This window comes from Prunus dulcis, chromosome 7 (genome assembly GCF_902201215.1).
Source record: "Prunus dulcis chromosome 7, ALMONDv2, whole genome shotgun sequence".
NCBI lineage: Eukaryota > Viridiplantae > Streptophyta > Magnoliopsida > Rosales > Rosaceae > Prunus > Prunus dulcis.
In genome coordinates, this window is record NC_047656.1 from 2,051,854 (window position 1) to 2,076,048 (window position 24,195).

Consider the following 24,195-nt stretch of genomic DNA (forward strand, 5'->3'; position numbering starts at 1 on the left):
GAGTGCGAAGAAACGAGTCTGTAGACACGTAGCGGGCTTGAATCGGAGCTTTAACGAAGAAAATACAGTCAAAATACGTAGAAGGGCAAAATGGTAATTTTGAAATCAAGATTTTTAAAAACTGACCTTCTTCTCTCTCCCTCACTATCGCGACACCCCTCTTGTTTTGCATCCGTCACCTTCTCTCCTCCATAGCCACCGCCACCCTCCACTCCGACCGACGAGACCGGACCCGATTGAACTGTCGCCCTTGGAACCGCCAGAAAACATTCGAGATCGGTCCTTACCCTTGGAACCGCCAGTTTTCGCAGGAAAATGTTCGAGATTGCGCCGGTTTTGACAGAACTTCCAAGCCTTTAATCTTAGTCATCCGGCCACCAAATCGGACGAGTGAGGTATGGTTTTCTACCTATTTTCCATGCTCTAGCTGCTGGTTTGGTAGGATTTCAGAAATTTCAAGTGTAGATCGTTCGATTTTCAATCTAGGTTTTAGCCAGTTTTGAGGGTGCAATTCCGGCCACTTTTTGGGGTCGGTCCAAGAACAAAAGTGGTTCCAAATAAGGTGTTTCACCTAGGATATGAGTTTTGAGCCATAATTCTGAGATTTTCTGGCGAAGCCTTATCGCTTGGGTTACTCACGCACTGCCGGCATGTGCATCGGCGCGTGGGCAGCCTGGTGGAGACCACATTCAGTCCTAGAGTGATCCTTGTATTGTCACGAGCGCGTAGGAAGTCGCGGATCTCGATTCGGATAATGTTTGAACCCCGAACAGATCTCGCATATTGTGCGATTCCCAGGTTCAATACAGTGGAGCCGTTGGATCCTAATCATTTTTAGATATGTTAATCTAGACATTTCCAGGATCATGAATCGGTATCCCGGATACTCCAAAATCGCGAAACCTTGGGCTAGGGTTTTAGAAATCACTCGATTGTATGATCGTGATCAACCCGACTATCCGATCGAGATCAAACTCTCGGGGACATGTGTCCTGAGTATATTGGAACTTCTAGAGGCTTCCGGATCATAATTTTGAGGTCGTGGACTCGCGGGGTCCCAGGTTGACTTTTTGGGACTTTAGTGTTTTTTGAGTCCTGAGATACTTCTAAACTATTCCAAATGGAAGGAAAGCTTCTATGGGCATAGGAACAAATGTAATTTGATGCACGCACTTCTAGGAGCCGGGGTCAGGGTTTTTAATTTAATACTATATTGAGTATTGTATTAATAGAATATTATAGTAATTGAATCAAGCATCCGGGCACCAGTTGACCCGCAGGAGGGACCTTCAAGAGGTCCAGCGAGCACGGACCAGCAGTGAGTGGACTTTGTTTTTATAAATGAATTTAAGCAATTCAGTTACAGTATTTGATCTTGAATAAGTTTTATTCAAAGATTAGTGTTTTATAAGCTGTTATATGCTTTTAAATATTTTGTTTTGCATGATGCCGAGTGGAATATCCTTTAAGGATATAGGGAAAGAGAATTTTAGTTAAATATCAGATAAATGGCAGCAGAGTTCCAGATTTAACAGAAATTCAGTTGTTCACCAGATTTTTCAGAAACTTTATATTTTCTTAAACCACCTTAGGTACCCAGATATATAGATATTGCATTCGGTAAATAAGTTGCCTTCAGATAAATTTGTTGCCTTCGGATTTTATTGGTTGCATTTGGTTTAGTCAGCATGCTTGACAGTTGCCCCATGAGTTCTATGGTACCCGGACTCGTGCTGAGCGAGAAATCCAGATCAGGTTGACTACAGTTCCCTGAATCCTGCGAGTTGCGGCTCGGATTGACCTTGTGTCACCGAGACCTGCGAGTATGTGTCACCAATGGTGATGCGAGGAATTTACGGATATTAGGTATTGACGGAAATAAGGGGTACACCAAGATGGTAGTTTTAAACTGTTTTCAATGCTTTTAAGAGATTAATGTTGACCATGAGTATGATTGGCATATATATATATGTATAAATAGATGAATGCATTGATTTCAGTACAAATATAATAAAGAGAATGATTTAGTTTTGTATAACTATTTTTTTTTACAGTGGGGTTAGTATGTTCATATGTATTTTCTAAACTTTGTTTTTGGGTCCACTCACATTTTCAATGTTTTGCGCCCCCAGGCAGTAGGCATGCACAGTGATCCACCACCGGGCCGTTTTCCACCTTCCGCGCTTTCCTTTCTAATGTACGACTTTTCTGTAAAAGAATTGACTCCTTTTGTAAATTCTTAGTAGTCGCTCTGATAACTCGCCCTAGAATTAGAATTTAACTATTGGAATGTATTTATATACGTATGCTGGCAGTTGGTGTGTATATATGCTTGTTTGACAGGTGTAAATTTTGGGAATTGATCTAGTTACAGGGAAGACTCTACCGAATTTTCGGTAGGAGTCAACCTTGTTTATTTATTGTACTTTGTAGGGAAGGGCAATTAGGTCATTCATGCCCGACACCCGCCAAGTGTCAGACACGCGCAGGGTCCGACTCGAATTCCAAAGTGGAATTTGGGTCGGGTCCTGTCAAAGCCAATCCAAGACAGTCCCAGTATTTAGTCCAGTCCATAATAGTCCGTCGTACCAAACGAGCCCTTAGGGATTTTTATCTTTAGCACCCATAGGATGCCCAAGCTTTAGGCATGACTTTGATGTATTATCATGTTGTCCTTCAAGGATATCAATCCTTGCTTGAGTATTTACAGCTGGTATATAAGACTTCGTTACTTTCTTTGTATCAATAAATGCGTCCTGTAATTGATTTGATAAGATTTTTGGGTTCCTACGTGTCAATACTATTCATATCGGATAAGATTTTCGGTTTCAAATTTCAGATAAATTTCAAATTTCAGATACATTTCAAAATTCAAATTTCAGATAAATTCAAAATGTCAAATTTCAGATACATTTCGGAATTCAAATTTCAGATAAATTTGAAATTTGAAATTTGAAATTTCATTTGAATTTCAAATTTCAGATAAGATTTTCACCCTCTAAGATTGCGCCACGTGTCATATCTATATGTGTACATTTTTCTATAAAATCAGAGGTTCAGCTCATACCTCCCACACCAATTCTTCTCTACATTTCCATTTCTCAAATTTTAGATTTCATTCTCCATTCTCAATGGCAGACATGGAAGAGGTTTTGGAGAGGCAAGAGAGAGAAACTAGAGAAAGAATGCGTAGACGAGCTGCAAGCAAAAGGGCGCAGAGAGAACTAGATGAGCAACTTGGCATAGCAGTTGCTTTGCTGGAGGAAGAAAAGCAGGCTCGCCGTGGTTCACGAGAAGGCCGTCGCCCAAATGTGGACAGACATAGACATTCCAGGGGTAAGAATCTTATGGAAGATTATTTTATCCCACAATCTCTGTACTCTGATGTTCATTTTCGAGGGAGATATAGAATGCAACCTCATTTGTTCAAAAAAAATCATGCATGATATTTGCAATTATGATGAATATTTTGTTCAAAAGAGAAATTGTGCTGGAAATTTGGGACTTCTTCCAGAGCAGAAGTTCACAGCTGTGATACGAATGTTGGCGTATGGGTCATCTGCCGATCAGGTGGATGAGATTGCTCGGATGGGGAAGTCCACTGTTTTGGAGAGCTTGGTGCGATTTTGTGATGCAGTGGAAACTCTGTACACCAGAGACTACCTCCGCAGACCTACGCCCAGGGACCTGCAAAGGCTTCTCCAAAAAGCTGAGTCTCGAGGATTCCCTGGCATGATTGGTAGCATTGACTGCATGCACTGGCAGTGGAAAAATTGTCCAACTGCTTGGCAAGGGGACTATGGAAATAGAAAAGGGCAGAAAAGTATCATCCTGGAAGCAGTTGCTGGTTTTGATACATGGGTTTGGCACGCCTTCTTCGGAGTTGCCGGATCTCAAAACGATTTGAATGTCCTAGGTCAATCCCCGGTGTTCAATGATGTTTTGAGAGGTGAAGCCCCAAATATCACATATGAAATTAACAATACCATCTACCAGACCGGGTATTATCTAGCTGATGGCATATACCCGAGGTGGACAACATTTGTGAAAACAATTCCACATCCCCGATCCCATAAGCAAAAATTTTTTGCTCGCTATCAAGAGGGGTACAGAAAAGATGTTGAGAGGTGCTTTGGTATCCTTCAAGCTAGGTGGGCTATTATCAGGGGCGCGACACGTCTATTTGACGAGGAGGTGCTTAGGAGTATAATGATGACTTGTATCATCCTCCATAACATGATTGTGGAAGATGAATATGATTACGATGCTGATGACGTGTATGAACCAAATCCCATGGACACGGCCCTAACACGAATTTATGAAAAACCAGTGGGGCCAAATGGAGAAGCAATGCAGCATGAACCGTTGGTTAGAGGCGGTAGTTTCATGCCCCGTATGATTGATCGCTACACGGAGATGCAATCGTCCTATATTCATGAACACCGTCAAGTTGACTTGATGGAGCATTTATGGGCGGTGAAAGGCAATGAAGGAAATGAAGGTGAATAAAGTGAAGTGAAGAAGTTGTTTTTATTTTATTATGCTTTGGTTGTGGGTTGTTTATTTTTTATGCTTTGGTTGTGGTTTTTTTATTTATTATGCTTTGGTTGTGGGTTGTTTTTTTTTTATGCTTTGGTTGTGGTTTGTTTTATTTTTTATGCTTTGGTTGTGGTTTGTTTTTTATGTATGGAATGTTTTGAATAAAAAGGAATTTTGTTGAATATTTTCTTTATTGACTAAAAGAAAAGCAATACAACTAATAATAAAATAAAATACATGAATTAAACAAAACAAAAAATACAATGAAATCAAAGGTACATGAATTAAACAAAAAAAAAAAATACAATGAAATCAAAGGCAAGTAAACTAAGACATTAAAGGCAAACAAACTATTTTAATGGTTTCCATCATTTAACCAATCCGTGTTGCTAGGTCCATCGTCACGAAAAAGTCTTCGTCTCATAACATCCCTTCGTTCTAGCTTCCAAAATTGTTTTGTTTCAGGAGACATATGGCTTGTATCCATGGCCATGGTTTCCCGATCTTTTTTTTCAATGTTTTGTTTGCGTACATACTCCCTTTCTTTGCGTACATACTCCCTTTCTTTTGCATATTCTACTTGAACTGCCATATCGTGCTCTTGTTGTTTCAAGTCCATTTCAATTCTCATGGCTTGGTGCTTTGAAAGTTCCTCCAAAAATTGAGATGCATTCTTGCTAGAATTACTCCCTCTCTTCGCCTTCGCCGCCTTCCTCCCAATAGGCCTTGGATTATTTTCAATGGGTGAGTCGGTACTCATCGGGGAATCCATAGGTGAATCCGATGCCGGCGTCTCATGAAGTGGAGTCTCGTTCAAGACTACCGTCGGACCGGTTGGAATAATTTGGAATCTCTTACAAGTCTTCACCACCTCCCAACAATGGGTATGGTTGAAACTTTTTTTCCTTGGCCGGTAGCACCAAACCACATTTGTGCTTGTATAATCTATAAAAAAAAAATGAAATGGAAATGCAAGAGAATTTTTAAAATATTGGCAATGCAACATGTAAAAAAAAAAAAACTAATGGAAATTAAAGAAATAATAAAAAAAATGCAACATGTATTAAAAAAAAATAGAGACATATTAACAAAATATATAAATTGCAAGAAACATTTAAATAAAAATTAATATGACATAGAAATTAATAGAAGAAAAATGACAAATAATTTACCTCATTGCTAAGATTTTCTCCGCTTAGTTGGTTGTCAATCGCTTTTGCTAAAGCATTTCTCCATTTCCCCAACTCTTTATTAAGAACTTTCCACCTACTGGATAATGCCATTTATGTACGTGTAGAACCAATTGCCCTTTCACAAAATGCTTGATGAATTTTTTTCCACATATGAGAAAATTTAATCTCATTGCCCGTTACTGGACAATGACTAACTTGGACCCAAGCCTCACACAAGCTAACATCTTCCATCATGCTCCATGCCCCTCCATTTTCATTAGAAGAACCCATAATATGCTAGAAAAAAATTACAACTTCAAAGTGAAAAAATATTGAATAGAAAGTGAATAAATTTTGAGGAGAAAGTGAACAATAGTAGAAGGAGAAGAAAATATATGAGGATTTGGTGTTAAAAGTGAAGAGTATTGGTTGGTATTTATACACAAAAAATTCTGTAATTTTTGTGTATTTTTTTAAAAAAAAATTCGATTTTTTTTCAATTTTTTTGGGCAGAAATATTGGCTGCCGTTGGATTGAAGAAAAAATTCCAATCGGAGCGACCAGAGGCCGCCACGTGTCAAAGAGCCGTTGGCGGCACTGTAGCGCTGAGTTGAAATTTTTTTTAACGTTGGCGCGTGCAATGCACGCGCCAACGGTAAAAAAAAATTCAAACTTCAGGGCTGACGCCATGCTGGCGTCAGCTATTTTGTCCCAGACTTCGGGCCCGAGCTCGGGCCGATTTCGCCTTCAGGCCTGCCCGTTTTGGTGGCCCCACGCTCGCCCGGGCTGGACTTTTGCTGCTGGACGCCGTTTTTTGACCCAAACCCCCCCTAGCCCGACTCGTCCAGCACTGCTGGACTTGCTCTTAACAGCAGGAAAATTGTCTAATTAAAGTGACAATCCGCAAATCGGGCTAAAAACATCTCACCTATTAAGGGTTCAAGATATCTAATGATGGATGGAGAATTAAATCCAATGTAAATTTCAAGACGTCATTGGTGGCCTATCTTAATTCGTTGTGGTGGAGAAATTGGAACATAAACAACACAACCAAAAATCCTTAAATGAGAAATATTGGGTTGTTGTCCGAAAACAAGTTCTAATGGAAAATGTTGATAAATAGAAGTAGGGGTTGGCATCGGAAAAAAAGAACCGATCAATTGAACCAAACCAGATCGGAAAAAATTGAAAAAAACCGTGTTGACCAAAAAGTCAAACCAAATTCAAAAAACCGAACCGAACCGGTTCTAACCGATTCCCATTCCAGATCTATACCCCAACAAACCGAACTGGGCCTAATTGGCCAAATTAAAATACATATAATTTTAATATTTATTTATATCCAATGCTATATTTTTAATCTCATAACTAATATTTACCCAAGCTCAATTTCAAAACATCTCTCTTTTCTTACCTAAATATTTCTTTTTGTATGAAATTGGGTAATTTGTTAATTTTCAAGCAAAAATAAATAAATTTTCAGTTGAAATTTGTATTAAAAAATCATTTGAAATAATAATAATAATAATCTGGTTCAAAACTGAACCAGACCAAAACTGATTCAACCCGAACTGAACTATTTTATAAATTTTTTTGTTAAAATTAGGTAAATAGGCTCGAACCGAACCAGGTAAATAGGTCCGAACCGGACCATGCCCACCCCTAAATAGAAGTTGGATGAATGCGTACTAAAGATGTGTCATGTAATATAGCATGTCCCCAGGGCAAAGTGAGTAATTGTGATTTTAAAAGCACTGGTGTAGCAATCATTTGAAGGCATTTGATAAAATTTTCTGCTAAGCCATTTTAAGTATGAGTGTGTGCAATAGGGTGTTCAACATTAATACCAATTGACATGCAATAATCTCAAGCAATAATCATCAAATGCTTGAGATGTGAATTCATCAACATTATCAAGACGAATAGTTCTAATGGGATAATCAGGAAATTATGCCCTTTAGTTGATTATTTGAACAAGAAGTTTTGCAAAAGTAATCGACCGTGTAGAAAGTAAGCAAAATGTGACTATCTAGGTGTGCATCTATTAATACCATAAAATAATGAAAAGGTGTCCACATATATCTCTTTAGATTCGCCGTAAAAACATGGGAGATTCACCAACAACTTTTACCAATGATGGTCTAATAACAAAGTTTCCTTGTGAGAAAGCCTCGCATGGACAGTCATTATATGAAAGAATCTTCTAGTTCTTCAATGGATGACCATATGAATTCTCAATTATTCGATGCATCATCGTTGACCCTAAATGGCCCAGTCTATTGTGCCAAATTATAAAAAGTTTTGGATTGTTGAACTTCTGGTTCACCATATAATTTGATTCTATTTCACTTATGGTGGTATAATATAACCCTGATAAAAAAACTGGAAGTTTTTCTACTACATGCTTCTAGCATGAGTTAATAGAAGTGATATGAAGATATTCTTTGTTACCCTTTATTCATAGTTTCAATGTGAAACTATCCTTAAAACTTAAAGCATTTTTTTATATAAATATTTATTCCCCGAGGTAATATTATTGTTGCTCTTTCAGAGCCCTGAATTAACTTGGCAGTACCTGAAATTGTATTTACATTGGCTTTAGATAATTTTAAGTGCGAGAAATATTTATTATATCGAAGAATCGTATGCATCGTTGCACTATCTACTAGACATACATCTCCATCACATATCTTGAAATTGATCAAGGCATTGAGATTTTCCATATTTCTTTATATATGAATTAAAAGCATTACACACAAAGTACATGAATTGAGACCCTCAGCACACAATAAGCCTTTTATTTTAAAGCATTACACACGAAAATGTAGAAATTTGAACACACAACATAAAGTACAGCATAAAAGATCAATACAGAATTAATCAACATTCATGTCATCAATGCCATCATTGTTAGCCTTGTCATCATCATTGGCATTTCCTTCATTGATTGTGCGATCAATGTTTCCACTTGTTTCTATAAAGAAATTAGAAACCTCTAAATGGGTGATGTCTATCGGCTCATTGAAATCACCAAAAATGTTATTCGAAATCAGTATAGTTTGTTTGTTTCTCTTTTCCCTTTCCCTTAATTGATTCTTGATATAGATTAACAAGATGTTTTGGCATACGATATGTACGTGACCAGTGTCCTTTTATTCCACACTTGTAGCAAGCATCATCATCTTTCTTTTGGGAATTATGCACAACTTTCTTTTTCCTTTTCTTTCATTATTATTCCACTATTAGTGGTATGATGTGTTTTTCTTGTTTGAATAACTTCCTCAATTTCGGGAACTATAATGATCATGACCATGACCTCGGCCGCGCCCATGGCCGTGTCCACGGTCGTGCCCATATTTTCTTGCATTTGCTCCAGGCGATAATGTATGCATATTCTCATTTGTATTCACTTCAAGGATTGGTTTTGAGCCAGTTGAATCAGACTGATAATTTTTCATTAAAAGTTCATTATTTTGTTATGCAACAAGGAGACATGAAATCAGTTGGGAATATTTATTAAATACCCTTTCTCTATTGAGCATCCAATCATATTGAGCCTTTGGAAGTATTATACTCTTTTAGTCATCATATATTTCTTCCAAATTTTTCCAGAGAACTGCTGGATCTTTCACCCCAAGATATTCGGTTTTCAATCCTCCATGAAGATGACGACGAAGGAAAATCATTGCTTCTGCGCGATCCTGCAGGTGAATTTCCGCATTGAGAACCCACGTTAGATAGTTCTTGCCAGAAATATCTAGTGCAGTGAAATCAATCTTAGCAAGATTTGACATTGTTGTATATCTGTAAAGATGGAAATAAAGAATCAATAAAAATAACAGTATGCATTAATAATATAAATGTTTAGGAAAATAATTTTAAGGAGATGATTGGATTATAATATGTATTTTATGTACTTGATGCTACAGGTTCAAGTTTAATAAAATTTAAGACTTTTAGCTCTTAAATTATCATATCATTCAGAACTTATGGTTCTAAGATTATTTTGATTTTAAACTTCAGGTTTAAATCATTAAGATGTGAACTTCAGGTTTCCACTCAATTCAAAATAAAATTCATTTGTTATCAAAGTATTAATGATATTGCAATTATCATTTTAGTTTAGAACTTCGGATTCCAAAAATATTGGTCTATGAACTTCGGGTTCATGTATGATAAAAATTCATCTTCATCATATCAATATTGTAAGTTTAAAGATTAAAAAAGCTGATATATAAAGTTTGGCCGTTAACTATGTTTATATATATATATATATATATATATTTAAAAACAATAAGTATGTTTTATATAAGATAAAAGCCAATAGATTCATGCTTTGACGTAGCTTCCACTGGTATTAATTAACATGTGTATAGCTATATCTAAATGAAACTTGGTTAGTAAAAATAGCACTCATATTAATGATTGAACTAGTAAATATAATAAAAAAAATAGAATATAAATTTAGATGGAAGAAAATTATACCAAGATTCTTGGGTGGTTAGAGACTCGTGCTGATAACGTGATATAAAATTTAGGGTAAATTACTCAAATGGTCCTCAAACTTGTACTCGATTTACATTTTGGTCCCTAAATTAAATTAGTAGTCCAAATGGTACATAAACTCTATTTTAATCACCCATTTGATCCAACCGTTATATTTTCTGTTAAATGTAACCAAATTTTAGGGACAAATACGACTTTTCATAATTAACAAATAAAATAGGGTTAAAATAAATACAAAATTAGAAAATAATTGAAGAAGAAGAGAAAAAAAAAAAGTGTTTGGTCCCTTTGACGTCTCCTCCTCTTCCAATAGAACCCATTTCTCTGGAGAACTCCAACACCCCATTCTCAAATTGCTTCCCATTATTAATCACATCAGAGTAAACCCCTCCTCCAATCCCCTCTCCCTCATCCCCACCACTAGTAAACAAAGACCCATTTCTTGAGCCTGGCAAGCTGTATCCATATGGCAATGACTGAAGCAATTCCCTGAACAATGGTGGCTGTGGAGGCAGGTTCAAATGGAAAAGTGGGTCATAGAGAACCGAACTCGCTATCCCTGTCGGGTGGTCAATCCCACCATGGACATCTCCGAGGAACCCCAAAGAGTTCAGAAAATTTGAGCTTTTCGGGTTGGGGTTTGTGAAGGTAATGGACGAGTTTTGGAGAACAGAGGAGGGTGAGCATCTAGGTAAGCTGAAAAGGTTGAGAAGGTCAGGTGTATGTGGGTATGCACCATTAGCACCATCTTGCAATTGTTGCTGCATCTGATCATGGACACCATGAATATTGTCCCAATTGGTTTGTTGCTCAAAGGAAACCAAATGGTCAGTATTGGTGCTGTATGGATTGAATCCAAGTTCATTTTGGAGCTCAATTTCCATGGCAGCATGATGATCTTGTTGATGAGGGTAGGAGAGCTCTTCCATGGAGAGTCTCAAGTTTTCTACAACAGCAAAGCTGTTGTTGTTGTTGTTGTGGGTTTCTAAGAGAGAAGGCATGAGAACTTGTGGTGGAGGTGACAGGGGAAGAGGGTTGAGGTTGAGGACACTTTCTGCTGATTCTGGCATGGAGTTTTGGTCAAAGTTGCAGCCTACTGTATCTTCATACATTTTTGGACCAGTCTTTAATTTGTCTTCTGGAGCCTTTTGCCTTTTACGGATCTGTTTTGTCTCTCTGCATCATTTTCACATAAATGGGGCCTGGGATGGAGGGTGGTTGTTGGATGGGTTTGGGTGGAGAGTGGTTGTGGGATGGGTTGGGGGTTGGAGCTTGAGGGTGGTGGCCATGGGAGAATGAGGAGAGAGAGAGAGAGAGAGAGAGAGAGAGAGAGAGAGAGAGAGTTTTAACGTACGAAATGACCAATTTGCCCTCACATTTAACAGCAACATTGACAGAATGTAACGGTTGGATCAAATGGACAGTTAAAATAGAGTTTATGTACCATTTTGGACTAATAATTTAGTTTATGGACCAAAATGTAAATCGAGTACAAGTTTGAGGACCATTTGAGTAATTTACCCGGACTTATGGAGAAAATTTAGAAGAAGATAATAACCATAGAGCTGCTCTTCTCAAACTTGTAATTTAATTCTCTTAATGCCTTGTATTTATAGACAAAATAGAGTATAACTATTTACCACACTTAACAAATATAATATAGGTAAATTACAATTACATCATTGTGGGTAAAAACATAGTGGCAAGAATTGTGAGAAAAAGTAGGTGGTGGGCATCCATAATAATTAAATTGATTTATAAGGCCTTCTCCAACCAATTTGGTCCTAAATCCAAATTTTCCTTCTCCAAAAAGTAACTATTTGGTTTTTGCCCGAACTCAAACCATTTTTTCCCTCAACCCTTCAGACTCCAATTTTAAGTTTGTGACTTTATTAAATTGTTTAATAATGGTTTAAGTCAAATTTTTTGTTTTTTTTTTGTTTTTGTGTGGATAACTTTTCTTCATTTAATCTTTTTAAATAACTTCATAATTTGATTTTAAAAAATTGAAATTTCACAAATATAATTATATTCGAGAAATGGGTGGGTATTTATAGAGTTTGAAGTTAGTTTTGGGGTTGGATTTGATTTAGATTAATTTAAGATATTATTTTGATCGTTGAATTTTTTTTTTTACTGTTAAAATAGCTTGGATTTAATATTGATCATTGGATTTGGGTTATTGTTGAAAGAAAAAAAAAGGCACGATACCAACACACGATAGTTGGCGTGTGACAACTTCTGCAGCAACAACAACGACACCTGCTGTCCATTGATTCCTCCTTGCACATGGGCTGCATTAGTCTTGAGTGGGCTACACCAAAAGTTTTCCTGTCCAGTTTGGCTCCAAGTTTGGGTTTCCCAAATTTTGACCTCTTACTTTTCTTGAGTTGGGAGAAAATTTGGGGGCCAAATTGTAGCGATGGTCCTTGGACTAAGACAAACTTTACTTTTCATCCCTCATATTGTTAAATTGTTACGGTGGTATTTTAATTATGCCTCTACTTTCAGAAATCATCATTTCCGCCATCTCAGTCAACTTTTTAATTAAAAATCATGACATGGCAATGACAAGTCCTACTTGTCATGGGCAAAAATGTCTTTTCACACAAAAATTTAAAAAATTAATCAAATCTCTCTCTCTCTCTCTCTCTCTCTCTCCAGCCCCGATTTCTTCAACCCAGTGATTTCTCACCCAGATTTCTTCACTCACCCAAATTTCTTCCCAACCTCGATTTCTCTCTTTCTTCAACACCCCCCCCCCCCCCCAATGAACCAGAACCCCAACCCATAGCAACAATTTTGCCAATACACAAACACCTATAAGAGGAGATTTCCCAATGTGATTTCTGATTTCTTTCCAAATTTCTTCCCAACTTCGATTTTCTTTTTTCCCCCCCCCCCCCAATGAACCAGAACCCCAACCCATAGCAACAATTTTGCCAATACACAAACACATAGCTATAAGAAGTGACCAATTTCTCTTAGCAGATCAATACACCTAACCAAGAAGCTAGCAAATCCAAAGTAAACAAGAAAGTGGGGGATTGCGGAGAGAGAAATTTCTTTTGATGGTTTTGTTGTCCGTTCTTGGGACTTTTATCTGTTCAGTGATGAGGCTTTTGCAATTTAAGTTTAAAGAATATACTTCTACTTGTTGGAAACTATTAATTTGGGAAGAACGTCATTATGAACCATCAGTATGTTCTCTACCTAAATGTACTGCTGGAACCGAAAGAACCGAACTACCATTTGGAGAATGGGAAGAGTGCTGGGTTTCTTCTTAAGTGTGCTCCTCTTCTATTAGTATTCAACCAGAGGAAAGAGTGTCTTCACTTATTAATGTCATTTCAGCCATCCTTCAACCATCTATCATTTCAGCCTCCTTCAAAGATTGAACTAATTTCTATTCACAAATCCAGAAGCAAAAGAAAAGATGCCTCTGCTTCTCTGTTTTGATAAGATCTGTGGTGGAGGATGGGGGCTGGGGTTGCGGGTTCTTGGGTGTTAGGGTTGCGGGTGTGGGTAGAGGGTTCTAGGGTTGGGGGAAGAAGAAATCGTCGGGGGAAGTGGGAGAGCGCAGAGGAAAGAAGGGGAGAGAGAGAGAGAAATTTTTTTATATAATGAATTTCCCAATTTGCCCTTAATTTTGATAGAAAATTTAACTAAGTTGACTGAAAGACCAATGATGCAACATGAGATCTAATTAAAGTACCACCGTAATAATTTAACAATATAAGGGACGAAAAGTAAAGTTTGGTCTTAATCCAAGGGACATTGCTACAATTTTACCAAAATTGAGTCATAATTTGAGATTATTTGGGTTTGGCCTCAAGGGTTGAAAATGGCCTAACAAAAGTAAAATTGTTCCAGTCGAAATAAAATTACCCCACTCACCCCCAAAAATCCAACATAGGGCTTGTCAATGGCCCGGGTCAGGCCAGATTTTTTTTAGAAAATTCAAAGCCCAAGCCCGACCCATGGGTCGGGCTTAAGAAAGCACATTGGGCCGGCCCAGGCCTAAACGGGCCTACATCATCAAAAAAAATCATAACTTAATTATAAGGGCATTTTAGTCCAAATTTGAGATTAAACTCACTTAATTCTAATATTTTCACATCAAACCAAATTCATAAAACACCCAATAAAGTCACACAACTTATAAGATTTTCTACACAAATAATAAAACAAAGTATTATTTTTGAGGTTATTACATAATTAGACCATAATACGTTTTAAAAAATAATAAGTATCAAAAAAATATTTGTTTTAAAGGATGGTATGAATAAATATGCAAATATTTGGTAATGTGTTCAAAAAAAATATTATTATATTTGGTGGTACAATTATGTTTCGTAATATGATTATATTTGGTGATGTGATATGTTGTTCATCTTATATAAACTAGGAATGAGTAAAGAAAAGTAAATAAAATGTAACAAATTATATGTGATTTAAGTGATAAAATCCTAAACCTAAACTCTTATTTATACATATATAATATATGTATGCTGTCCTAACGGGCCGGGCTTTTGTGGGTGGGACAGGTCGGGTCTATGGGCCGAGTTGGGCTTCAGACACCCAAGTCCAAGCCAAGCCAAGCCAAGCCCAAGGCGGGCTGAACCATCTCAAAGCCCATAACGGGCTCGGCCGGGCTTTTTTTGGATAGGCCGGGCGGGCTCCCATCGGCCCATGAGCCCGCGGGCCAAATGATAAGGCCTAATCCAACAGTGTAAAAAGTCTAAATGGGACACGTGTCCGGAATCTGATTTCACAGTTTCTAGGCTAGGGCATATGCATATAAATTTGGGATTTAGGGTCGAGCCATCTCTACGGCGACGGCGCCGCACAATAAGCTGCTGCTGATGCAGCCGCCACAGCCGGCATCTCCAGCGTCTACAACTCACGTGCCCTAACGACTCCTACCTATCCGACCTGACCCTCCGGTACCTTTCCGAGTGGGACCCTTCGGTCTCCGCCACCGACGACCATAGCCGAAGTAGCTCTATGTATCTGGTGACGTCGTCGCATTTGATGTCCTAGTCTTCATGGCCAACTCCCGATGTCGAGCCCGGCGTGAAACTCCCCTCTGAAGGTTCCTCACTTTCCGCTCTCTGTTTGGTTACTGCGAAAATTTCTGGCTGCAATATTTTTCACATTTTAACTCGAATTTTTGTTCTGATGTAATTGTTTATTGTTTCTTTGATAAGAAAGTGAGAATCTTGAATATGGTTATGATTAAAGTTCATTGCTTTAATACAGACGTTTACTGAAAGTTTCTAATCGTAGTATCATAGAGATCAAAGAGTGGGAATGCAGTTGCTGCATACATTGCTTAAATTAGCTTATTTCTAAGTTAATCTTGTATGCAATTGTATTTCTGATTTTATGTGTGCTTTTTAATTTGCTTATCAGCAAGTATGAATATGATTTTTTTGCTTGAATTAGTAATGTTTGAAACTGATTAGTATTTCAAGCTTACTTTCATCAAGTCAGTTCTCCACAGATTTCACCTTAGATCAGGAATCTATTAATTTTAGAAATTGAATTTGTTGATCATAGATTGCAGCTGTTTGTGTGCTATTGTCTGTTTGCTCATTAATTGATAAAGAGACAAAAGTTATATTGCAATAACTAACGGAAGTTTATGATTGGTTCATTAGGTTCCGCTTGTCGCTTCCAAGTGAATCCCTTCCTGAGAGACATGGAGAGCCAGATTGTCCAGTAAGTTGCAATTCAATTTTTTTTTGTCTTTTTGCAGAAATGATACTTTTAAACAATTTAACTGGATATGGATTCTTTTCCCTTTTTTATGTTGCAGTATAAATACTTTATAAAGACTCAAAGATGCAAATTTGGTATGTGGTGCAAGTTCAATCATCCGAAGGACAAACTGGCTGTAAGTGCAAATGATATGTGGATTTTCCAAGAGTTAACTGTCGTTTGGACCTATTCCCTATTTTATTATGATATGATGCTCTACTATGGTTTTAGGTTGCTTCAGAAAATACTGATTTTTTGCCTTACCTGAGAGGCCTTCTGAACCCCCATGTGCAGTAAGATATATTTCCATTACTTTTTTGGTGTGCATTATCTATCTATCTATGTTGTAGATTTGCTTATATTCCATTTCATAATTTTTAAACAGTTCCACTTGTAAACGGGGCAATGTAAGTTTGGTGCAACCTGCAAATTTCATCACCTGAAAGATATCTTGATACCATCAGCCGAGCAAGAGAATACAATTGGAGAAACTAGGACAACAATTCAGCCGGAGGGAACTGAATTTGCTGTGAAGCCTCTTGTTTCATTCAGCCCTGCACTATCATTTAACTCCAAGGGTCTTCCTGTAAGACCGGTAAGGACAAAGCAACACATGAGCCTTTTATTATTCTGTTTGCATTATGTCCAGATTTTTAGTTACTTCTTTCTTCTTCGGATTTAACTGCTTTTTGATGTTGTAAATTTATGCTGATCATGTATCTTTTGCTTCTAATAGGGTGAACCTGATTGTCCATTCGATTTCTACCTAATTGGAAGGTCAGCATATGTATAGTTTTGTTGACTTATACTGTGATAAAAGCAAAAGAAGACTGAGAATTCCTAAATGGCTTTTGTTTCCTAAATCAGTTGCAAGTATGGGGCCACTTGGGCACGACTTAAGAGAACAGAAAAAGGCACTATGGGACGATCTTGTTGCTGCCTCCACCACGCACTCAGCACCGTCAACAATACCTCCTTTGGTGAGGAGAAGAAGGCCACGCAGAGAAGTTTGTAATCGGTAATGTCCCAAGTTTGTAATCAGTAATCTCAAGGCATGAATTCTTTATAAAGTACTGCAACATAAAAAAGGGTATTTATGTGATCCACCAGTACTTGGCCACTTTTCTCGTGCATCAGGGCCTTCATGCGATCTGATAATCAACTTGAGTTGAAATTTATTGAGAAAATTCTGAGTGTAGTATGGACCCCAAAGCAGACCAATGCCTTTCTATATTTGGAGAAAGACCAGGAGTCATTAAGGGATCTGACCACATCATGTCACCAGGAACCAAGTTGGGACCTCCTCATGGAGCATCAAGAAAGGTCCCAACTTGATTCTTGTTGACGTGATGTGGTTAGATCCTCAATGAATCCTGATCTTTCTTCAAATAAAGAGAGGCATTGGTCTGATTTGGGGTCCTAACTGCACTGAGAATTTTCTCAATAAATTTAAACTCAAGTTGATTATCAAATCGCATGAAGGCCTTGATGCACGTGAAAAGAGGACATTATTGATTACAAAATTCTATGTTAGTGGGATGCGATTTGCGAGGCTGTACCCTTACCCTTTATTTGGATGAAGGAATTGAAAATTACATATTATTCTAAAATGACAGAATTTGGATCTCTGTCATTTAAATTTCAATGTTTGGATTTATATATGTCGGATTTTGTAAATGATAGAAATTTCAATGTTTGGATAGCTCATTAAAATTGTAAATGTTAGAAATTAAATATTTTGTGAAATTGATAATTTATTTCTAACTCATAAACGACATTTGTATCAAAAGAAAAAACAAACTCACAACCAATATAGAATGTACTCCAAATAGAAAAGGCTTAATTGATGCAGTGCCCTTTGAAATATTGGTTAATTTACTATACCTCTTCAAAGTTAAAGTGACTCACTTTGTCCCTTGACCAGGGTTTCATGTGTCACTTAACAACTTTCCATCAACGCCATTCGAAGTTTTGTTAAAATGATGACGTGGCAGGGTATTTTGGTCAATCCAACTGAGTCGGGATTTTTCCCACCAATCTGAGGTTGTGACATGTACTTGTGGACCCTACCCCTAACATCTGATATAGCTAAAACGATTGAATTGCCTGCTTATGTGGATTTTTGGACCCCATCTCTAACAAAACAGCCACTATAATCTCTGAAAACTCACAAATGAAAACAGAAAATCAGATTGGGAAGGAAAATTGAGATTTGGGGATTTTAGAGTTAGGGTTTGAGAATACGATCGAGAAAGGGAGAGTGCTGTGAGTTAGTTTCGAAAACTTGAAGGCAAGAAGAAGGGACAAGACTCGACGACGATGCCCGTTTGGCGAGAAGTAGGAGCAGGGCAACCTGTGTACGGTAAGTGATTCTTCTAAAAAGGACCTATTTTCTGAAATGGAATCTTGTCTTTTGATGTGGAAAAGAATCTTGACCTGATAGTGATTTGTATACGAATTGATAGTCTTTAGGTGTTTTTGTGTTACATGCTGTCGGTATAGTGGGTTTTAATGTAGTATACCTTTCCTGATGTGGTCTCGTTTTTGTTTTCTTGTAGTTGGCTTTGAATATGTTAATCGAACCATGTTTGTTGTCTTGCTTCTAATAATTGGCTTAGAATACTATTTTGATGTTCTTAAAGACAAACCTTTTTTGTTTGTGTATAGAGGATAAAGAGTTGGTCACTTTTGAAGTACATCATGGTGGTAGAATTGTGAAAAACAAATAGAATAAGTGGTGTTATATTGGTGGGTCTGTAGGATATTTGGATTGGTGTACTGTAGAGTATATAAATATGTTAGAGATGTGGGAGCAAGTGAAACTGCTTGGGCACATGGGGAAAGTATCATTTAAAGGAGTAGTAAATGATGAGTTACTGGATATAGACACAGATGGTGAGCTATTAAGTTTGTGTGATAAGGTACCACTTTCTTATGAGATAGTTGTTCTAATTTATGTACAACACATTGAAGAGGAAGGTGTTACAGTGAATGAGGATTGTGAAGAAGTAGGTGTGGTGTTGAATGAGGATAGTGAAGAGGAAGGTATGGCATTGAATGAGGATAGTGAAGAGGAAGATTCGGCTTTGAATGAAGATATTGGGCTTGTTACTGATGAAAATAGGGCTTTTATTGAAGGCAGTGGGCCTCTGAACAATGATAAAGAAGGTCGGCCTTTTACTGAGGATCATGGGCTTGCTTGCAGAGTTGAAGACTGAGTTTCAAGCGATGATGATGGGGCCCTAAACAATGAGGGTAATAGGGCTGATATAGGTAAGACTGATGTGGAAGACAGGAATAAAGAGAGTGAAGAAGAAGACAAGGAAGATGACCTTGATTTTATTGACTCTGCTTATGAGCAGAGTGAAAATGAATGTGAGTTGTTGAGAAAGGACAATAAAGCATTTGAAAATTATGTAGACCCACCTGAAGTAGTTGAAGACCCAAATGCCCTTGTAGACGAAGATGGGGAGTAAATTGATGTAGCTAAAAGTGATGTTGAGAGCTTGGATAGTAGCTCATATGATGAGGATGATGGGAACCAAAAGAAAAGGAAGAGGAAATTGCCTAAATTTCAAGAATTTAGGCCGGAAACAGACATGCGCAACCCTGTGTTTAAACTGGGTTTAAAATTTGCAACCATTGACCTATTTAGGAAATCAATTAGGAACTATTCAATTATGAACAGAAGGATGATTAAATTCAAATGCAATGATCATGACAGGGTGAGGGCAGTGTGTGTGCAGGGAATTGCAACTAGGTTTGTTTTGCTTCAGCAATGAATGGTAGTGAATGGGTTTAAGTGAAGAAGTTGGTTGACGTGCATGATTGTGGGACAGTTGACCACAACTTTCATGCTAACTCAACATGGTTAGCTTAGAGATATGCTACTCAACTGTCTAGACTACATAATTGGGATATAGGAACCTTTAAGCAGCAGGTACAAGAAGATTTGTCTGTGATAGCTTCTAAATCCCAAATATATAGGGCAAGGCAAAAGGCAATATCCATAACTGAGGGGACTTATGAAAAACAGTATGAGTTATTTTGGGTTTATGCTGTTGAATTCAGAAGGACAAATGTGGGTAGCACAGTCATTATCAAATGTGAGTTAAAGGGTGAAAGGCCAAGGTTTCAAAGGATTTACATTTGCTTGGCTGCAGTTAAACAAGGGTTTTTGCAGGGATGTAGGCCAGTGATAGGATTTGATGCTTGTCATATCAAATGTCATCACCCTAGACAATTGTTATCTGTTATTGGTGTGGATCCTAACAATGGCATGTATCCTATTGTGTATGCAGTGGCTGAGGTGGAGAATTATGAAACATGGTCATGGTTTTGTCAACTGTTGGCAGAGGACCTTAGAATCGAAAACAACACAAGATATGTCTTTATCACAGACAAGCAAAAAGAATTGATTGATGCAGTGCATGATCATTTTCCAAACGCTGAGCACATACACTGCCTCAAACACTTAGAAGCAAATTTTTCTCTTGCTGGTCACAGAGGATTGGTGTTGAAATTGCAAATGAAGAAAATCGCAAGGGGCACAACCATCCCATGGTGGGATACTGAGATGAAAAATATAAGACAGTTGAGCCAAGTTGCATTTGATTGTGTGGCGGCCTTAGAACTCACTTTAAAACTCATTCCAAGTGTGACATCCTTTTGAATAATATGTGTGAGGATTTTAAAGACAAACCCATTTTAACCATGCTAGAGAGGATTAGATACTATATTATGTTGTTGATGGTAACTAGAAGAGCATTTTGTGAGAGATGGAAACATGACATTGGTCCAATGATTTTTGGCATTTTGGAGAAAACGAAGAAAGAATCATCTTGGTGCATTCCAAAGCTTGCTGTGGAGAGTTTATATGAGGTCAAAAACCATGATGGAAGTCAAGTTGTGGTTGATTTGGCAATGCATAGTTGTTCATGTAGGAGATGGGATATCATTGGGATTCCATGCAAGAATGCTTGTGCTGCCATTGGGCAATTAAATAGGGATCATATTGCTTATGTTGATGCTTGTTACAAGAAGAAAGCCTTTATGAGAGTTTATCGTCCAATGGTTCACCCAATGACAAGTGAAGACTTGTGGCCTAAGTGTCATAAGCCTCCCTTGATGCCACCGCTTTATCACAAACAACCTGGGAGACCAAGGAAGAAGAGGATGAGGCCAGTAGGTGAACAACCACGCAAATCTAATCCTACAACCACCAAGTTGCAGAGGTATAACTTGGAAACCAAATGTTCAATTTATAGACAAGGAAGCCATAATAGGAAGAGCTGCCCTAAGGCAAAAGAATGCACTAGCAGTCAGGTTTGTCTCTTCCCAAAATACATTGGTAATGCATATTTGTTTTGGATCTTTATTATTTATTTATTTTCAAGTGATTCTCTTCTTATGTTAGTTCCCATGTAAACCAAAGGTGAAGAAAATAATTGACACGACATCAACCAAAAGGGTTACAAGACAATCAATAGCCAAGAAACTTGTTAGTGAATTTCCTTTGATACATATTTAGAGGAAGAGGCATGGGATGTAGTTGATGTAAATTGCCTTGTGCTTCAATTTTTAGGTCTGAAGAAGGTTGGAAATTGGCCAGTGTTCTGAAATTGCCCAATCTTCTCAAAATCCACATGGTTCTAAAACAGCCCAAGCTTCTCAAACTGCCCCATCATCTCAAACTGCACCAGCTTCTCAAACTAGCCAAGCTTCTAAAACTGCCAAAAAAAAGAGAGGTTCAAGTCTCCTGTAAAGAGGATTAAATTTCCAAAAAAGAAGGATGGTTCTCAAACTGTGCAAGGAACTGAATTTGTGCAAGCTTGTCCAGGTTCTCAAACTGGCCAATGTTCTCAACCTGCCCAAACTTCTCAAACTGTGCATGGATCTCAACCAAGTACAAGCTCGTCACACCCTTTTGCCAGTGGTACCAAAAAAAAAAAAAAGGTACAAATCTCCTGCCAAGAGGAAGAAATTTACCAATCGAAAGGATTTTTGGATGGTTATCAGCCTTGGAGATTCTAATGGTGTGCAAGTGTTTAGTGTTTTGTTAAAATGCCTCTTATAAAGACCTTTTCATTCCACTGTTATTTTGCAAGTCCAACTGTTAAGGACAAGTGTTAAGGACAACCCTTTCAAATGAGGCTTTTGATTGAACTGTTATTTTGCAAGTCCAACTGTTAAGTACTTTATCAGTAATGTTATAAACTGTGAGGAGTTGATGGATGTTATAAACTGTAAGGATTTGATCAGTGTTATAAACTGTTTCCAGCTTAGACAAACCCATGATCAATGTTATGAACTGTTTCCACGTATTCATTAGATAAGTTGATTTGTATACTCTTTTTCGTACCTTCTAGGAAGTGTTCGAGGAACTGTTTTGGTAATGCTTTTGATACCATTACAGAAGTACCAAATCCAAAAACTGACTCCCACATTATGTTCAAAACCCACATTCATTAGATAAGTACTAATACATTATTACATCTAGTTGCAAAATCAAACCATGTTCCTCCATCATTACATACGTACCAATACATGATATTTTACATACAGTTGCAAAATATAGACTTCTAAAATCTGCCTAATTCCTCTAGTGCAATGGCCACATTTTGTGGCAACTATTACAGAAATTGCCAAAACAACAACATTACTAAACCCCAGGAAAGAATAAGCCAAACCATTAACTTTCTTTCTCTTGATTGACGATGCCCAACGTCTTTTTCAAGTTCCTTCAATTTTCTCAGTAGCCAACTGACTAGAGCCTTCTCACTAGGTGGAAATTCAACATCAACCCAAACAAAAAACCCACATCCTTTTTTCCTCCTCTACATCAACCATTAATAGCAATTTTTAAAACAAATTTAACCAAATTAACAAACTTTCAGCAACATAACTTACCCCTGATGAGTTTGGACAAACATGGAATCTTCGAAGTGGATTCACCTCAGTCCTTGAAGTTTGTAAGTGAGCTATCTTCCCACAAAAGCAATGCGCTGCCGCCACATCCAACTCTTCCCCTTCGTCAATTATTTCAGGCTTCATCTTTAATTTTCGTGGAAATCCAACCTTTAATTTCTAGAGTTTTATCTTCTTCTATGGGAGAAGGAAGCCAATTTGGGGTTTTTTGGTTCGCCAGGCAGGTCAGATCAATTCAATCGTTTTGGCTATGTTAGATGTTAGGGGTGGGATCCACAAGTACACGTCACAACCTCAGATTGATGGGAAAAATCCTAGCTCAGTTAGATTGACCAATATACCCCTGCCACATCATCATTTTAATAACGGCAGGCAAGCTAAAGGAGCAACAAGTTCGAACACAAAATTCGGGACAAGCGCAAGTCGCAACCCCAAGAAGGAGTCTCTGAAACAAAAACCTTCACTGAATTTACTATCCCGATCCACCAAATCTTGGCACAAGTGAAGAACAAGCCGTGCGTGAAGAGACTGCCGCCTCTAAGGGGAGACCCAGCTAGGAGGGACACCAGTAAATATTGCGCATTTCACGGGGAGTATGGTCATTACACTAACAACAGAAATGCTTGGAAAAGGCATCTCGAGGATCGCGATGCAGCTGCCAAGGAACCTCCCCAAAAAATAATAAGGATCATCACCATCCTAGCCGACTCTCATGAGTCCGGGCTAACCACTAAGGAGCGAAAGAGAAAGATCGAGCAGGCGAATTACGTCTCCCAAGTCACAACTGGTGATCCAGCCATTGAGGACACCCCGTAATCGACTTTCAGAAGACGAACTTGATTTGCCACATGATGACGCCCTAGTCATCTTATCCAAATTGAACAAGCTATGATCGAGCAATTTCATGTGGACCAGGATAGTGCAGCCAACATCCTACAACTATCTATTATCCAACAGATGGGATTAGAACCTAAGATCAACAAACTTGCCAGGTCGCTCACCGACTTCAATGGGGCCACATTGATCACGGTGGGAACGATTGACCTTGACATCCACTCACCCTAGGTGGTGAGCTCCACCTTTATGGTCATCGACGAGATCTACCCTACAACGGAATTTTGGGCCGACCATGGATCAACAAGATCGAAGCATTCACATCTGCTATACACTAGAAGATCGGCTACCCCATCCTTGGGGGCGAGATCGGACAGATTAATAGTGACCAAGCCATGGCTAGAAGATGCACAACCCAAGGGCTCAAGACAAGCAAGCAGTTGCATTTCACACC

At 38.1% G+C, this 24,195-nt stretch overlaps 1 protein-coding gene and 1 long non-coding RNA gene across 2 annotated transcripts; one reads left to right on the plus strand and one right to left on the minus strand.

The window, feature by feature from the left end:
• Positions 1 to 567: 567 nt before the first annotated feature.
• On the minus strand, positions 568 to 11,362 carry LOC117634024 (transcription factor bHLH10-like). Its single transcript, XM_034367923.1, has 3 exons — positions 10,491 to 11,362; positions 1,597 to 1,673; positions 568 to 824 (listed from the first exon to the last, which is right to left on the minus strand). The coding sequence occupies exons 1-3, from the start codon at positions 11,327 to 11,329 to the stop codon at positions 568 to 570; spliced, it is 1,173 nt and encodes a 390-aa protein (XP_034223814.1). The 5' UTR covers positions 11,330 to 11,362.
• A 3,679-nt stretch (positions 11,363 to 15,041) lies between these two features.
• On the plus strand, positions 15,042 to 17,657 carry LOC117633498. Its single transcript, XR_004586665.1, has 7 exons — positions 15,042 to 15,312; positions 15,881 to 15,941; positions 16,039 to 16,116; positions 16,212 to 16,273; positions 16,366 to 16,575; positions 16,717 to 16,757; positions 16,848 to 17,657. It is a non-coding gene; the product is annotated as an uncharacterized LOC117633498 (long non-coding RNA).
• Positions 17,658 to 24,195: the final 6,538 nt, after the last annotated feature.

Bases quoted from the DNA above. Each gene is read 5' to 3' on its own strand.
- LOC117634024 (XM_034367923.1), bottom strand. From the start codon at position 11,329: ATGTATGAAGATACAGTAGGCTGCAACTTTGACCAAAACTCCATGCCA. The intron at 1,674-10,490 runs TTTTTTTTTCTC...GACTAAACCAAA, and splicing joins GTCAAAGGGACCAAACACTT to TGCAACCAATAAAATCCGAA. The intron at 825-1,596 runs GTACCTAAGGTG...AAAAATGATTAG, and splicing joins TGCAATATCTATATATCTGG to GATCCAACGGCTCCACTGTA.